The sequence below is a fragment of the Agelaius phoeniceus genome, chromosome 1 (assembly GCF_051311805.1).
Source record: "Agelaius phoeniceus isolate bAgePho1 chromosome 1, bAgePho1.hap1, whole genome shotgun sequence".
NCBI lineage: Eukaryota > Metazoa > Chordata > Aves > Passeriformes > Icteridae > Agelaius > Agelaius phoeniceus.
Window position 1 is genome coordinate 17,187,901 of NC_135265.1, and position 15,781 is coordinate 17,203,681.

Consider the following 15,781-nt stretch of genomic DNA (forward strand, 5'->3'; position numbering starts at 1 on the left):
AGTAACCAGCTGTTCTTAAGTTCAAGTTCAGTCCTTCCAGCCTGGACAAGCATCACTTATGTTCATCTGCATTATCTGCAATGTTTATGAGCTCATGACTACAACTGTGTATATACCCAGGGACAGACTGACTGAAGACATCAGTAACACAGTCTGGAAAGGGCTTTTCTCTCCAGAAGTGACAGAGCAGGACATCTGTCCTAACTGCAGGTGAACTTTGAGTTTTATACTTCAGTGTACAAGACCTACAAGATTCACTTCTTGGAGAAATGAAATTGCTAATTCATGTTGGATGCTGAATCAGACAATGCTGCAGAAACTGCTCTGGACCTGTGAATGCATGGTGGGAGAAGAGAGAAACAAGCATGGAATATCTGCTGTTTATACTTCAAAACAAATTGCCACAAGGGCACTCTGCAATGCTGCTTCAACTGGAAACAGTTTATATGATTTCTCCAAACTGTATCTCAGAGAAAACATGATCCTTGATTTTTACAGGCATTGCTAGGGTAATCACAAGTGTGTCAAAATGCATTTAATAAATGTTTTTTATTGACACCAATAAACCATACCTTTCGACGCCATTCAACTTCCATTTGTGTTTCCTCGACATCAGGAGCCCACCTCCCCACGCTCCCTGGAAGGCAAGGCACATCATCACCTTCATGAGAGCTCTGCTTTCCTCCCTGATGACATCTGTGCCTTCCCATCAGTTGGGACCCTTTTTATCTCACTGATGTGGCACACTCCAAAATGACCAGGCAGATGGGGCCTGAGGCATGAGCTGTGCTCACAATTTTCTCCCAGTAGCTTGGAAGCAGCAGTCAATAGCCCCTAATCTAGGCTCCCACCCTCATCATCTGCAAACCCCTCACTCAGCCCCTCCTCTGACACCAGCACACGGGGCTGTCATTAACGACTTGCAGATCTGCTCCTGGGTCAGCTGTCTTTTCTCTTGTAGTCACAAAGTTGTAATAACAAACCAGACTGGGATCTCAGCTGCTCTGAGGCATTTTCCTCATATTTTGGACCCTCTACTGCTTGCCCTCTACTCATTTGCTTTCCTCACAGAGATCTGGGACAAGCAGGCATTTCATGTGACTGAGTATTTAAGGTAAACAGAAATTCTTCCTTTGAACAGACTGATTTTGGCTGACACAGTTATTCAAAATCAAGACTCCCAAACCCATGGGAAGTCAATTACCAAGCCTTTTTGGAGAAAGGATTTGCAAAAATGACACAGAAGATATTCTAGGGCTGAAAGATGATCCTTCAGAAAGATTTCTTGGCAAGAGCCTGGATAAAGCTAAGAAGCCAATCTGATAAATTTCCCTAGCACTTGCATTAACCTGATCAGCAATTTGCAGTACTTTATTCCAGACAAATGTATCCTTTTCCTTATATATTTATTTTGCAGCAGCTGCAGAAGCTGAGCCAGTGCTCAGTATGCTTCTTACCTATTTCTTTACTAATGGCATTTAAAGATAAAGCTGAAAGCCGAAAGCACTCAAACTAGGTCAACTTAAGTGTCCCAGTTGCTAAAAGTACAAGTACAGTCACAGCTCCTAAAATATCCCCCTGACCTGAGCCTTTCAGAGGAGTGGGAAGTCAGTGCTTGAATGTTAGACTTAATTACAGGAACTAAATACAATGGGTTTTGTACAAGATGACACTCTCCAAAATGAATAAATTAATGTTAATACACCTTGTAATCCAGCCCTCCACATATGATGGTACTTACATCCACATGCATCCAGATTTTGTATTTCTTGCAGATGTCTGCAATAGCTATGAGAGGATCAAATGCCCCATACACTGTTGTCCCAGCTGTGGCACTGACCAGAAAAGGAACAAATCCCTGCAAGAAAGCAGAGGGACGTTGTGCATGGTCAGAGTGCTGCAGCCCCCTCATCCCCTGGCAGCCCCAGCTCCCGCTGTGCTGTCCCTACAGTGACCCCACCAGTGTCTGCCAGAGGCCATCCCTGCTCGGTTACACTGATTTTCTCCGCGTTTGGATGCCAGCGATATTACAGTTTCTACCTTAAGGTGGCAGCAAACTTCCAAACCAGTATCCTCCATTTATTAGGATGCACGAGACAGGTACGGGCTCAACAGAACAATTCTGCTTCGCACCACCTGCCTGAAACAAAAAAAGCCTGCACTGCAGGATGTCACATGAGCAAACCTCAACCAGGCACCACAGCGAGAGAAGCGATTCTGGGGGACTGTGCCCTGCCCTGGGCTGCGGTGCAATTATCCCAGTCTGGCCATGGGGTGCCCCAGTTTTGTCACTGGAACACCGTGTATGATGTGGGGCACGGGAGGTGGGGGGCTCCAGCCCCATCCCTAAGGCAGAGCAGGGAGACAGCTCTTCAAAGGTAAAGGCAGCAGCCTCCACAGAGGCCAGGGACTATCTCCTGAACTCCCTCTGCTAAATGCTGGGCCTCATCAGCCATCACTTCTGCACTACGAGAACTGAGGTCTGCTAAAATTTATAGAAGTGTTTCATTTTAATTTCATTTTCAGTTATGTTGATTTTAGAAGGAGTACTTAGAGGTCAAGAGTGGCTACTTTTTTTTTACAGAACTGAGGTTCAAACCATCAAAAAAGTCCAAACTTCCTTCTGCAACAGTCAGTAGGTTTGAGTGGCACTCTATTACCATTTTGCCTTATTTTTTTTAATCTACTGTATTGTTTTTATTGGAAAAAATGTGCTTTTAATGAAGATTTATGTTATTAATCAGGTTTGGCTGCTGTATGTCTAGTGAACATAAATGCTGAAAGCACAGGGCTGAGTTTATTGCATACCTTAATCTGATGTTTTAATTCTAGCTTCTCTCAGTGAACAAATAAAAGTGTGTGCATTTTGAGAGATATGTGGATTTTAGTTTACCTTCCACTGATTTGGTGAGTCTATGAAAAATATTTTCAATGCATTAGAATAAAACAAATTCCCCGAAATGATGACTCAAGTTTTGACAATATTCAGCTGAGAAGCTGCATCATAGGCTGATAATATAGAAGAGGAGGATGTTACGCAAAACATCATATAAAAAAGAAAGCCAAATAGCTCATGGATATTATAAAGTAGTTATAAACCTATTTTCTCAGCAACTCTTGCCTCATTAATTGGCAGGCTACATTTCTAAGAAATAAATCAAAACTTAATGGGCAAGCCTGTGTTGTTTTACCAAGGAAAGCAAACAACTGGCTTTGCCATTCTTCAGGTTTTTTCATCTTTGGAAGCAGAAAAGCTGGTAAACTTACTTTTTGTTTGGCTTCAACAATTCTTCTTTCAAGGTCTGATGGGATCATTTTCCCTCTGGAGCAAGAGAGAGTTATATCAGTAACTTGAAATCAACTTTTGCTGTTACTTCTTCACTTAACAGGAAACCCAAAGAAGGAGCAAAGTGACTTTTTGGGCCAAGAGTTATGCTGCATTGAAGAGGACAGAAAGACTCTGTCCAGTAGTCTGGGTTTTACCTCATTTATTTAGTCAATATATTGGCATCAATATAGTGATGGGAACTGAGAGAAAGTATCTAATGGCCACCCCATTAAAGACTGATGCTGCTCCTTGGAGCCTCTTGGTCCTGCCTGAAGTTACAGTCCTGGGAATAAGCCTCAGTCTCCCAGGGAGAGGCTCAGCCCACTGTACCAAGAAGTTCACTGGGTGCCAAATCCCAAACCCCAGATCAGCAGGCACAGAAAATGCCAGAAGAGCTGCACAGCCCTGAGCAGTGCCAGTCAGTGGTGCTGTCAGCAGCTGTCTCTGCACTCCCTTCCCAGGGATGAAGGTGCTCAGGGTGACTTTCCCACGGCTCAGGGAATTACATGTTTGCCTCTCCTGGAAGCAGGGTGTGAGAAGCTGCCAGTCCAGACTCGCTAAATGCATTGTCAGGCTCTTTGCACTGACTGTATTTGCAACACCTCCACCATGTACCATCCACTTCAGATTCAGTTGGGTAAGGCTTGAAGGCTGATTTAGGAAATCCTCTGAATTAACTAGGTGCAAGATAAAAGAGTGCTGATACTGAATATTAAGGCTATGGTTTTCTTTGCTATAGACACAAGCAAGTCTATAAAAGAAGAGGCACTATGAGTATCAGGAATACAAACATGATAGATTCCCATGTTACAGAAATAAAGTCTTCATCAGCTTTGAATGTTGTACATTTAGATTGCTATAAATTTTTAAAAACTTTTAAAAGATTTTTTCAGATTTTTTTCTTTCACTAAGCCCTCATTCCTGCTGCTATAAAAAAAAGAACCTTAATTAAAGCTCAAAATGAAGTGGAAACTAATAAACCCATTAGTTTTAGTTTCCTTTTGCATGTAAACCCTTGACCTGTTTTCATGACATTTAGATGCATGTCCTTTTTTAAAAATTATTAATTCATTGTAATAAGATACTATTGGTTTAGTAAGCTTCCATCCTCACATAGCTTACAGTAAGATGGTATTTATTTTAGTAGAAATGGGTTTGTACTGGTGAGTTTTTTTGTGAAATCTCTCCTGCATATTCAAAACAGTAAAATATGGAAAGAATAACTAAAAATAAAAAGCTCTAAAAATCTAAAAATTAACCCAAATTTTTCTTGCAGAAGTGCAAGGAAAGTCCAAAGAGTATTCAGCTCCTTGTGAGCTCCCTCCAGACACATGTACATGATTAGAGAAAAGCAGTAGTAGTCTAATGCTCCAAAGATGTTCCTCAGATTATGAGAGGAATAAAGAAAATAAAACCATGTCAAAGGAGGGCAATGAGTTCCTCTTCAAAACATAATTTAGATGTTGATCTTTAATAGTTTCTGATTTCGTGAGCTTGTGCATAGAAACATAGACAGCACTGGGCAGATGTTTTCACTGCCCAAATTTTTTTACCAAAGCAAGCAATTATCCAGCCTCATGTCACATTGAGTAGATGCAGGAATTCATGGCCAGGAGAGTGCAATTCCCAAGCAGTGTCAAGGTTTACCAGGTAAACAAGGCCAACTTGGCAGGTGTGGGTCAGAATGGCAAAGAGGCGCTGGAAGTATGCTTGGTCATACTGAAAGCATCAAAAATGTATCAGCATGGTCCTTCCAGAGGCCCACATCTTCAAAGAGGCTCTTCCCAACCACACCAAGCCACATCCTCTGCAAACAATCTGCTGTGTCCCTGTGCTGTCTGCTGTGTCCCTGTGGTGCCTGTGAGACACACAGGAATCCTGCTGGTTACTTCAGCGTGGGCAGGCCAATCTGTGCAGTGTTCACAGAAAACCATCACGCTGAATTTGCACAAGGAGAAAAAGAATTCATGGCTCCATTGATCCACATCCATCTCTAGTGAATAGAAACAACTGGGGATTTATTTTGATATGTGTTGGTTGTTCTGACGTCATTAAATCCTCTTCAAGGTGTGTTCAGTCTTTTGTTAATAAAGAGATAATAGGACCATAAGTCAATATGCAAGCACTGTGATAAGCACTGTAAATTGCTTACTTGATGCTTGTTTTTTAATGTGGGAGCAGAGTATTTTGATAGCAGCAAAGCCTTCCATTCTGTTAGAGATGTAATTAATTCAATACCTTATAATAGTGAGGGACTCAAATAGCATTTTCTATTAGAAATTCTCTCAATAGAATCAGTAAGAATTGTTCTATTAATTTTTTGTCCCATAGAAAGTGTTTTCCTGAAACCAGAGAATTTTTATCAGAGTATGTTGATTTTGTTAATATGCTTTTTTCTCAAAATGGGGTTTCACAGAGGATTGAAACCTTTTAGTTGGGTGAGTTAAGCAGTAAGGTATCTACCACCCTTTCTCAGAGCCTGTGTGAGCTGCACATCAGCTGCCTCCTGTGCTGTTGGTATCCAGGGACCACCATCCTTCTTAGCCTGTGCTTCCCACAAGGCTGCCAAGATCCTCCTCTGCACATCCTATCACAAACACGTCCTCATCAAGGGCATGAGGGGAATGCAATCCAGCTGAGAAAGATGGTGGGGGCATGAAGTAGTAGAATTATATTAGCAAATGCTCCTAAATATTTTATTCCTACAAAAGGCCCACTGCAGGTCATTTTAATGGATCAAAACGTGAGAGTCTGATTTGACCAAAACAAGCTTCCTCCTGGTTTATTAGCACAAAATGTAAAGAAATATATTAGTTTGATATCCTGTTTCACATCAGAATGAAACACAAAAAAAAATATCAGAAACCTCTGAGGAAAGAAACTTCTAAGATATTTTATGAACTCCATAAATGGACCCATAAAGAAGCTACTAACAGAGCCAGTTCCTCAAGTGGGATAAATTAGTGTAAAGCTGATGAAGATGACAGTGCCATGACAAATTACACCAACTGCTGCCCACATCCTACATACTCTCTCTAAGATAAGCACCTGATGATCCTCTGTTATGCTATTATGCACCACAATAAAGGTGTATTTGACATCTTTACTTACCTTTCATCACATCTAATCAAAATCACACTATCTGTACCAATACCCAAGGCTGCAGCTCCTTTCTTCACAGAAAAGTGACTCTGAAAAAATATATTTATTATTATTTACTTGTTTTATTATTTATTATTTAGTTTAATATAAAACCCTACCCTTGAAAACCCTTCAGCAGGAAGTTCCACAAGGCAGCAATTATATTCAGAGCCCTTTTGGAAACTGATCACTGTAATTTGAGGCTTCAAAGCAGGTCACTACCATCAACCAGAGGGACAGCAATCACTCTAACCTGGGTTTACTCCTGGAATATTACAGACACAACTCTGGGCCATGCTGGACCTTGATGCAAACCTGCAGCTTCTACTGCTTGTGCAGATTCAGCTGTGAGCTTGATTTACTGAAACAGAATAGTCTTCTCCACAGAATTAATTTAGTTTGTGATGCCCATAGTCATGTGCTACAATGTATCTTCTGCCCAGAGAAAAAGAGAGAAATGAAAATAGGAAGCCTAATTGTGATGTCATGCCAGTGAAAGCCAGTAATAACTCCTACTAATAAACACAGCTACTGAAGTTTATAACCAGAATAGGGCTATTATTATTATTATTATAGTAAGACTATTAGTTAATCTGTAAGTACAAAATAAAATGTGTAAGTTACATACTGGAGTGCATGTTGGCCTAATTTTCTCTTGCTCATAGGACTTAACTCCTGAGCCAGTGTTGGTATATAATCCTAAATTGACTTCCAGTGATTATGATAATGCAACAGTTGTATATATTATAGCCCCAAGAGTTTGATGTTGTATTAACTCAAACACAGCTGTTAACAATATTGTCTAAAGTAATTTTAACTACAGCTTATGAAACATTGAAAAAATGGAAATTCTTTAGATTTTACAGTATCATTAATTTAGGATGTAACACTATAAAAAAGGTTCAGAAGACAAAAACCTAACAAGGCTTTTTAAGTGTCCAGAGTGTTAAAGAAGAAAGGAAGACCTAGTTTGCAGAGCACAAAGGAAAGAAGTAATCACTATGGCTTTGTCAAGGGAGTATTTGCAAGCAGCAGAGAGCAGCAGGGGAAGAGACTGGCACAATGGTTACACGTGTGGCCTTCACCCAAAGGCCACGAGGGCACAGATTCACTGCATGCTAAAGGACTCTATACATAATGAACACTTTGAAAATTACAGTAATTCTAAACCAACTTAATGAAAGAGGAAGAAGAGTAGAAGAACTGAAACATGTACATCCAACTTCAGCAGTAAAAAACCTCTGTGTTTTAAAAATTTCTCAGGGAGTAGTTTTCATAGAGGTTTGACTGCTATGGTTAAGATTGCTATGGAAGAATTTCCAGTACAAACTCCCTTTTTTATATGCCTGTATTCTTGCCACTTTGGCTGAAATTCTTAACATTTTCATGATGTCTGCTGACTTTTTCAATATCCAGAGATTTTTAAGAAGTTCAGATTGCTCTTAAGTCATGTTTCACTGATGATATATGGACAATTTGAAAATACTTCCTCAGGTAAATATTTTTAATACTAGATTTATTTTTTAAATGCACTGGGTTGGTACAGCTTTTCCCTGGTGGACATGGCTGCAGTGTATGAACAATGTGTACTGAGCAGCCCCTGAACACATTGCCTAGATGTAAAATCAGTTTTTGTAGTACTAGTACAGCAAACCACCCCAGTCCCTGAAGTAAGCACACTCTGAAAAGTAAACATACACACATTGGCCTGACTCTCACAGGAACTGATGATAAATGGAATGCATACTCATCACTTAGATGAGCCACAGGGGATTTGTGCCTGTCCCTTGCAGGTAGCCTAACCAAGCTGACATCATCAAGTAGGCTTCCTCTCCATTTTGGGGGAGAAAGGCACCACCACGCAAAAATTTATCCAGAGTAAGGGTGGCTGGTTTGGAATGGGTGCTGAATGACATCAGGTGAAGAAGTTTCTACCCCTTCTCTCTGAAAAAAGTCCTGTGATATCTGCTGTGAGAATGGGAAGTGCACAGCATCTGCGGCCACCAGCACTCCAGACACTGCAGATGTTTGACACCCAGACACAATCCAGCCTATTAAAGCCACTGGCCACTGGTATCTTCATCTTGGAATTTGCTCTGTTGTTTTTCTAGCTGGGAGTCACAAGGTGCTAGGAAGTATTTATACACTGAACATCACAGCTCAGCCATCACACTGACATTTTTCATGGCATGTTATTTCCTTCACAAAACTGAATTTTTGAACAAATGCATTTCTATGAGTTTCATCAGCTTCACTGAATTCAGTGGACTTTTTCCCAGCACAAATGCACTGTAGATGAAGGCTTGGATTGTGACCAATCCAAAACCCTCTGAACATCCAAGATACAAAAGTCTGTTCCCAGCCCTGTGGGCCTCCCTGAGCCCTCTGGGGCAGCAGTGCAGCTTTTTGAGAGCAGGGAGGAGAAGAGCCCATGAAATGGCTATTGGCAGGAGGAGGCTTATAAAGAATTCCAAGTTTAGGAAAGTATCTTGGAACTTTCCAAAAACTGAAAATAGAGCACAAATATTGCCAGTATAATGACAGTTCACAGATATGCTATATGAAGATAGAATTGAATACGTGTACTTAAAAAAATTTAATCTGTCTTTTATTCATTTATTACACAAACTGATGTGCAAATACTGGGTGGTGTAAATATATAAATGCAGGTAGATATTTAGGAGTGAAGAGGCACAGATATATTTCACTGGGGTTTGAGTCGATGACATTACATTCATTAATTTTGCTGCTTACTCCACACTAGTTAAAAAAGATTTACTGTTGCAATTTGTTTTTCTACTAAAAAACCAGAACTATTCAAAGTGCCTTAAAAAAGAAAAGACGGATTTAAATGGTCTACTATGAGGAAGGAAATTAAGCCCATGTGCTCAAAGACATCTATTGGAATATGGCCAAGTGCAGCTGCCTTGCTAAGAAGTCTCATGGCACTGCCAAAAGAGCACTGGGGAAAAAAAAAATGAATGTAGTGCTGATAGCTCATTTGCCTGAAGGCTTTTTAGAGACTGAAGGGAATTCAGTGGTCAGGAACCAAAACTGGTTTACGGATAAACTGGGAAGAAATACAGAAGTCTGTGCACAGAAGGGCAAATGCAATTACAAATTCTAAACAAACTCTGAATATGAAATGGCTCAATCTGTGTATACAGTCACAGATATATGACTGCTGTTATGTTTTCATGTTTTAGGACAAGACCACAGGAATTACTCCAAGTGCTTGAGAGGCTCTGAAAGACCAAGGATGAAAGCAAAATAGAAAAAATATATTTGTAGAACCAAAGAAAACTTTCACAATGATAACTATTAAACTTTTGTTTAATATTCCTATGATGCTGCTGAAAGTTTGGTTGCCTGTGTAATATATGGTAAACACAGAAAACTATAAAGGTCAAAGAGATGAAAAGGTTTGCAGAAATAAACCTGATCAGACAGAATTATTCACAGATGATTTAACTGGGCTAACAAGGAAGGACATTAAATGTGACCCCTTTGCAAATACCAGGGCTACAGAGTTTTCAGACACCCCAAGAAGGGAGCCTGAACAGCACCTTTCACAAGACAGCTGTGCAAGAGTCACACGGATCTGAAGCCTTATGGTGGGAGAGCCAGGGAACAAGGGGAGGGCAGGCACAGGCTGCCCGATGCCAGTCCTGGAGCAAAAGAGGAAAAGCCAGGCTTGGGGGCGCTGGAAGGTCTGGAGTTTAAGCACTGTCCTGGGCTTGCAGACAGAGAAGGGGATGGGCTGTCACTTCAGCTTCCTCCCTCCCTCTTCACACACTGCAAAGGGTGCATGGAAACTGCAAATACATCCCCAGTCGAGAGGAACCTAATTTCTATTTGGAAAGAAATGTGGTGAAATTCAGTGGTGAAGGAGAAAGTATTAGTGATATAGATATTAGTGATACAGGTATATAGATATTAGTGACTAAGAGCGTACTGACAGTCAGAAAAAAAAAAAAAGGTGATTCTGAGCCAGGGGAATTTTCCCATTATCTAAAATTTCAAATGCTCTTAGGTATAGGTTTGTTCCCCAGATAGCCATTTTTACATGGTTAGCTTTGTAAGGTAGAGACAGTGTAAATGTATTACATGTGCAATAATGAATAGGCCCCCTGAAAAATGGAAGAATAATTAAAAATGCTATGATGCTGAAAAGTACAGCATTGTTACCTAAAGTGCTTCAATATACAGATGCTTCTATTTTTATAGCTTGCTAAATTACTTGCTTATCATCTGGCATGGTTGAAGCTGTCACAACCAACCATCCTAATGCCATGAGCCCCACAGGGCATGGCTGTGTTTTCAGATTGCTGCTTCTCGCTTAAATAAATCCAGAGTGGCATGAGCTTTGTGGAGGTGGCTTATCAGTAACCAGTTTCCAAATGCTGAGCAAGCTAAGACAGATCTCCTGCAGCTGAAACTCCCCTGAGGTCTGTCACTGGCAGCCCAGTGCCCAGGAGATCTGGACCCCCAGCCTCACCTTATCACCTATTCACCAGCAAAGAGGAGAATACACTTTCCTATTCACTTCTCTTGGGCTTTAAGCATTGTGCAATCCCTGGATATGTAGGCTGGGCTATTTCTCTCTTAATAATCTAAAATGTGTTGCTAGTTTAGGCTTGCTGTTTGGGCTCCCACAAAGGTGGGGGAAAAAAGGTACCTCCATACCTACCTGATCTCTTAAGGCTTTGGCACCTGCTTCAGACTTAAGATGAGTTGTCCTCTGCAGATCTTTCTCTTTTTTATTGGCCATAAAAAGTGTATAGACTAACTCAGATTAAATGTTTACACTTCAGGTGATTAACATTAAGCAACATGAATTCTATCTTTATTATCTGATTTCAAGCTACAGCTTCTCCTTCAATTACCTACAAAAAAATTATACTGTGTCCCATCCAAGTTTTAAATACACTGCAATGAGAGGTATATTTGCTATGGTTTCATTTACCTACTGCTATTAAATTTTTAAAGTTACTTGTTAGTATCAGGTGAGAAATGAGGATATTGATGTTTCTAAACATACTAGTACGCACATCTTTGGCATTTTTCAAACACACAACTTCATGCTGCTTTTCTAATCAGAAAGACTCATTTGGTTTTTTCCTAGTGCAGATAGTTTTGCAGCATTGTATGTGATAAGAAATGTTGCACTGAGATCAAGAGGATATTGTGACAGTGTAAAAGCCACAAGGGATTTTGGTCAATACCAGACAAAGGATGAGACCCAAATGATGATTTTCTCCTTTAGGACTGACTGCACTAGAGCACTAGTTTTCCAGAAAATGCTTTTTTACTTTGATTTGAATGGTGCTACCTGAATTAAATTGTTCCTCAAATAAGACCCAATTTTCAGTTTCCCCCTGGCTTCAAATACCATAAAAATAATTTTCTAGTTATTATGCAGTAAGTAGTGCAAAGAAAAAAAATGTGTGAATCCATCAGTTTGATGGATTTTAAGTTTCCTTAGGTGGAAACAAATCTAATTCCTACTTACTCTCTATGCCCAGAGTGTAATTTACAGCTTTGTAGTCTATGCTACAAAATCAAAAACAGGACTTTCAGGCTCCTCAAATCTCCCTCTGGAAGCAGCACCTCATGCAACAGCCCCTGGACTGCTTCTGGCAGGTGGCAATTCTGCAAAGTGTCTCCTAGGTTGCACGGACAGAGGGAAACACTCCTATCATGGAAGTGGTAGATTAGGGATCAGATTTTCCTTCATTCCACACAGAAACCAACCCAAAATCTTCTATAGCCTGTGTGAAATGGTCTATCAAGCTACAGACACAGAAGTCACTTTTTAATTTCCTTCTGCATCAGCACCAAGAAGCTTCATGGTAGGCTTCTGCAACTGTTCAGGTAAAAACTTCACAAAGCCACTCTTCTCCCACAGATACAGGAATTGTTTGACACATTCCCTGAAACTAATGGGGCTTTTCCATGAAGGGAAAGCAGCATGCATGAAGCTGAAGAGGTCATTTATTGCTAGCTGCCTCCTCTGAACTAGCTGCAGCGTGGATGATGGGAGGGTGCTCCCCTACCACCCCACACAAGCCACCTCTCCCAGTGCTCACCCAGAGGATGAGGCTCCTCCAAGCGTGTCCAGCTGTCTACAATGCTGATCCCTGGAGAGCCAACAGACCCCCCTTCAGTCAGCACACACCAGAGCAGCAACTGTTTCAGCACAGGAGCAGTGCAGATGGAGAGATGCCAGAGGCAAGTAGAGCCTCCTCTGGGTCCTCTGTGCTCTCCAGCTGGGTGAAGAGGTCCCTTATTGTCAGATCAGACTGAAACACTTGTCAGTTCTTAGCTCTGCATTTTGTTTTTGAAACCTATGATAAGGAAGAGTGTTGCTATTGCCTCACTGAGCACCTGATAAGATGTTCCTTCTTAGGGGGCTTCTAGAAGAGTGGGAAAGTAAGAAAGCTGTTGTGAACTACACAAGAACAATAGTCTTGCTGGGTTGGAGAACAGAGAAGATGAAAAAAAATTTGTCTTTCCAATTATGACTAGCCTTTTTTTCATTCTCTGAACTGTGGATTAAGCCCACACAGTCCCTAATTAATTAAGTCCACAGAAGTTCTGCAAGCCTCTTTAAGCTATTTTCCTACCAGCAATGAAAAGGGCCAAAGGCTGTTTTGTAACTTTCACCCACCTATTTCTCTCCAGCTAAACTTCCCCTTTGCACACTTCTCCTCCTCAGGGCAGCATGACTCTGTCCTTTTGCTTTCTAGGTGTAATCACTGCTCCATACAATTTCCAGCTACTATTGGATATTCTTTAAGTACTGGTTGGGCAGGTCAAAATCACAACAAGGAATCGGTTAAAATTTAACAGGTCTTGCCTTGGGGCCAAATGGAACAACTAAAATATTCTGAGAAGGCAGCTATCCCTTTCAGCAGCTTTCTCCATGCTGAAAAAGGGATGGACTCCTCTGAACAGTTACAGCAGCCTAAAGCTGATATGCTGGAACACAGGAAGAGGCCTTCACTTTAGATTTTTCATTGTGTTTGAAATGATAGACTGAAATAGGTTTTTACAACTGGCATCCATCACTTTTTCCCCTCTGAGTCAAGGTCTCTTGCATCATGTGCAGTCCAGAACAGCTGCCCTGAAGGACATCACTGATCATGAGCAGTGCAAATGAAAGAAGACTGATGATGCCCTGATGAATACAGAGGACTGAATGAAATCCTGAGTGCCAAGTGCATCTCATGAAATTAAACCTGAGGAAGATTTACCCAAGCAGTTGCAGAGTACTTCACTATCACTGGGGAAATAGAAACAAACAGCAGCAGAGTGTGCTAAGTTGTGGGCTGGGGGAAATTTGCTGGCTGGAAATGCGCACAGCTGGAAAAATCACATAGCCTACTTTAGGCACCAAATGTAGGTTGTGTATATGAGGAGGCTCTTTATGGTCAGTGCACAAAAGCAGGTGAAGCCCTCCCAAAGGTGATTTAGAACATTTAAATTCAGGAATATTTAGGTTCCTAATTTGGATGCTCTCGGTTTCTCTCCAGAGGTGCTTCTCTTCACTGGTTGTGCAGAGAGTGAGGCTCATAATTTTGGAACACGATGCACTCCTAAATTAGGGAGGTAATTACTTAAAAGCTGTGAATTACTCCTCCCTTCCCTTCTCCCCCACTGGCAGCTGAACCTATAATGGCATCAGACTGAGCCATATTCTGATTACAGTAGTAGTGGTGGCAACTGTGACACAACTTCATTCATTTATAGTACAGGGAGCTCTAGACTGGTAGTAATGAAAATAGTGTCTCATCTGGGATGCTGAAATTCTTCACTGAGAATTGCTGATATTAAAATCTTTGCATCTGACTGAAAATTTCAAAACCAAAATCTACAAGTTTCTAAACACATACAGTTACTTTAAGCTTTGTTTACTATCACACCATGCATGCAGAGCATGGGGAAATGATACTATGGATCTGCTGCTCCAGCTAGATCCCTACAAATCTATGGGGCCTGATCCCTACAAATCTATGGGGCCTGATCCCTACAAATCTATTGGGTCTGAATTCTCAAAGAGCTGGCTGAAGTCATCACAAAGCCTTTCTCACTGATTTTTGAGTGGTCTTGGGAATCTGGAGAGGTCCCAGCTGACTGGAAGCTGGAGAACATCATCCCAGCTTCCAAGAAGGGCAAGAAGAAGGACCCCAGAAACAAGCCTGTTAGTTTCACTTCAGTAGCTGGCAAATTCACAGAAAAGATTATTCTGGTAAGTACTGAAACACAACACCTGGAGGACAAAGCAGTCATTGGTCAGAGCCAGCACAGGTTCATGAAGCAAAGTCCTGCTTGTCAAACCTGATTTCATTCTATAACCCACTGATCTAGGTAGGAAAGCCAGCAGATTTAAGCCTTTTGGACTTCAGCAAAGCTTTTGATACTGTCTCTCACAGTTTCCTTCTGGAGAAAGCATCCAGCTCACAGCTGGACAACCCTGTTACACAGTGGGTGACCAACTGGATCATGGGCACAAAGGGTTACAGTGAATGGGGTGACCTCAGACTGGTGACCTGCCACTGCTGGGGTTCCACAAAGACCCATCCTCACCCCTGTGCTCTTCAACACCTGCATTAATGACTTGGACACAGGACTTACCTGGATATTGGGCATGTTTGCTGATGACATTAAACTGGGGAGAGCTATTGACTCCCTCAAGGGCAGAGAGATCTCGATAAATTAGGAGGACTGGGCAATCCCCAACCATATAAAGTTCAAAAGGGCAAGTGCCAGATTCTGCACCTGGGATGGGGCAACCCTGGTTGTGTGTAGAGACTGGGCAATGAGAGAATGGAGAGCAGTGCCATGGAAAGGGACCTGGGGGTCCTGGTCCGTGGCAAGCTGAACCTGAGCCAGCAGTGCCCTGGCAGCCAGGAGGGCCAACCCTGTCCTGGGGGGCATCAGGCACAGCATGGCCAGCAGGGCAAGGGAGGGATTGTCCTGCTCTGCTCTGCACTGGAACTGCCTCCCCTTGGATATTACATGCAGTTTTGGGTGCCACAATATTAAAAAGACATGAAGCTTCTAGATAGTGTCCAAGGAAAGCCTCCAAGGAAGGTGAAGGGTCCGGAGGGGAATCCATATGAGGAGTGGCTGAGGTCACTTGGTCTGCCCAGCCTGGAGGAGAGACTGAAGGGAGACCTCAGAGTGGTCTTCAACAACCTCATCAGGGGAGGCAGAGGAGCAAGTACTGATCTCTTCACTCTCATGATCAGTGACAGGACACAAGGGAAGGCATGAAGCTGAGTTAAGGGAGGCTTAAGTTTAATATAT

At 41.7% G+C, this 15,781-nt stretch overlaps 1 protein-coding gene across 1 annotated transcript in view; it reads right to left on the reverse strand.

The window, feature by feature from the left end:
* GAD2 (glutamate decarboxylase 2) overlaps positions 1–15,781 on the reverse strand; it is a 40,964-nt gene that overhangs the window by 11,453 nt on the left and 13,730 nt on the right. The window contains exons 8-11 of the mRNA XM_054638928.2: positions 6,440–6,519; positions 3,268–3,322; positions 1,742–1,858; positions 573–637 (exon numbers count right to left, since the gene is read on the reverse strand). Of these exons, the coding sequence (XP_054494903.1) occupies positions 573–637; positions 1,742–1,858; positions 3,268–3,322; positions 6,440–6,519 (317 nt within the window). The remainder of the gene's footprint in view (positions 1–572; positions 638–1,741; positions 1,859–3,267; positions 3,323–6,439; positions 6,520–15,781) is intronic.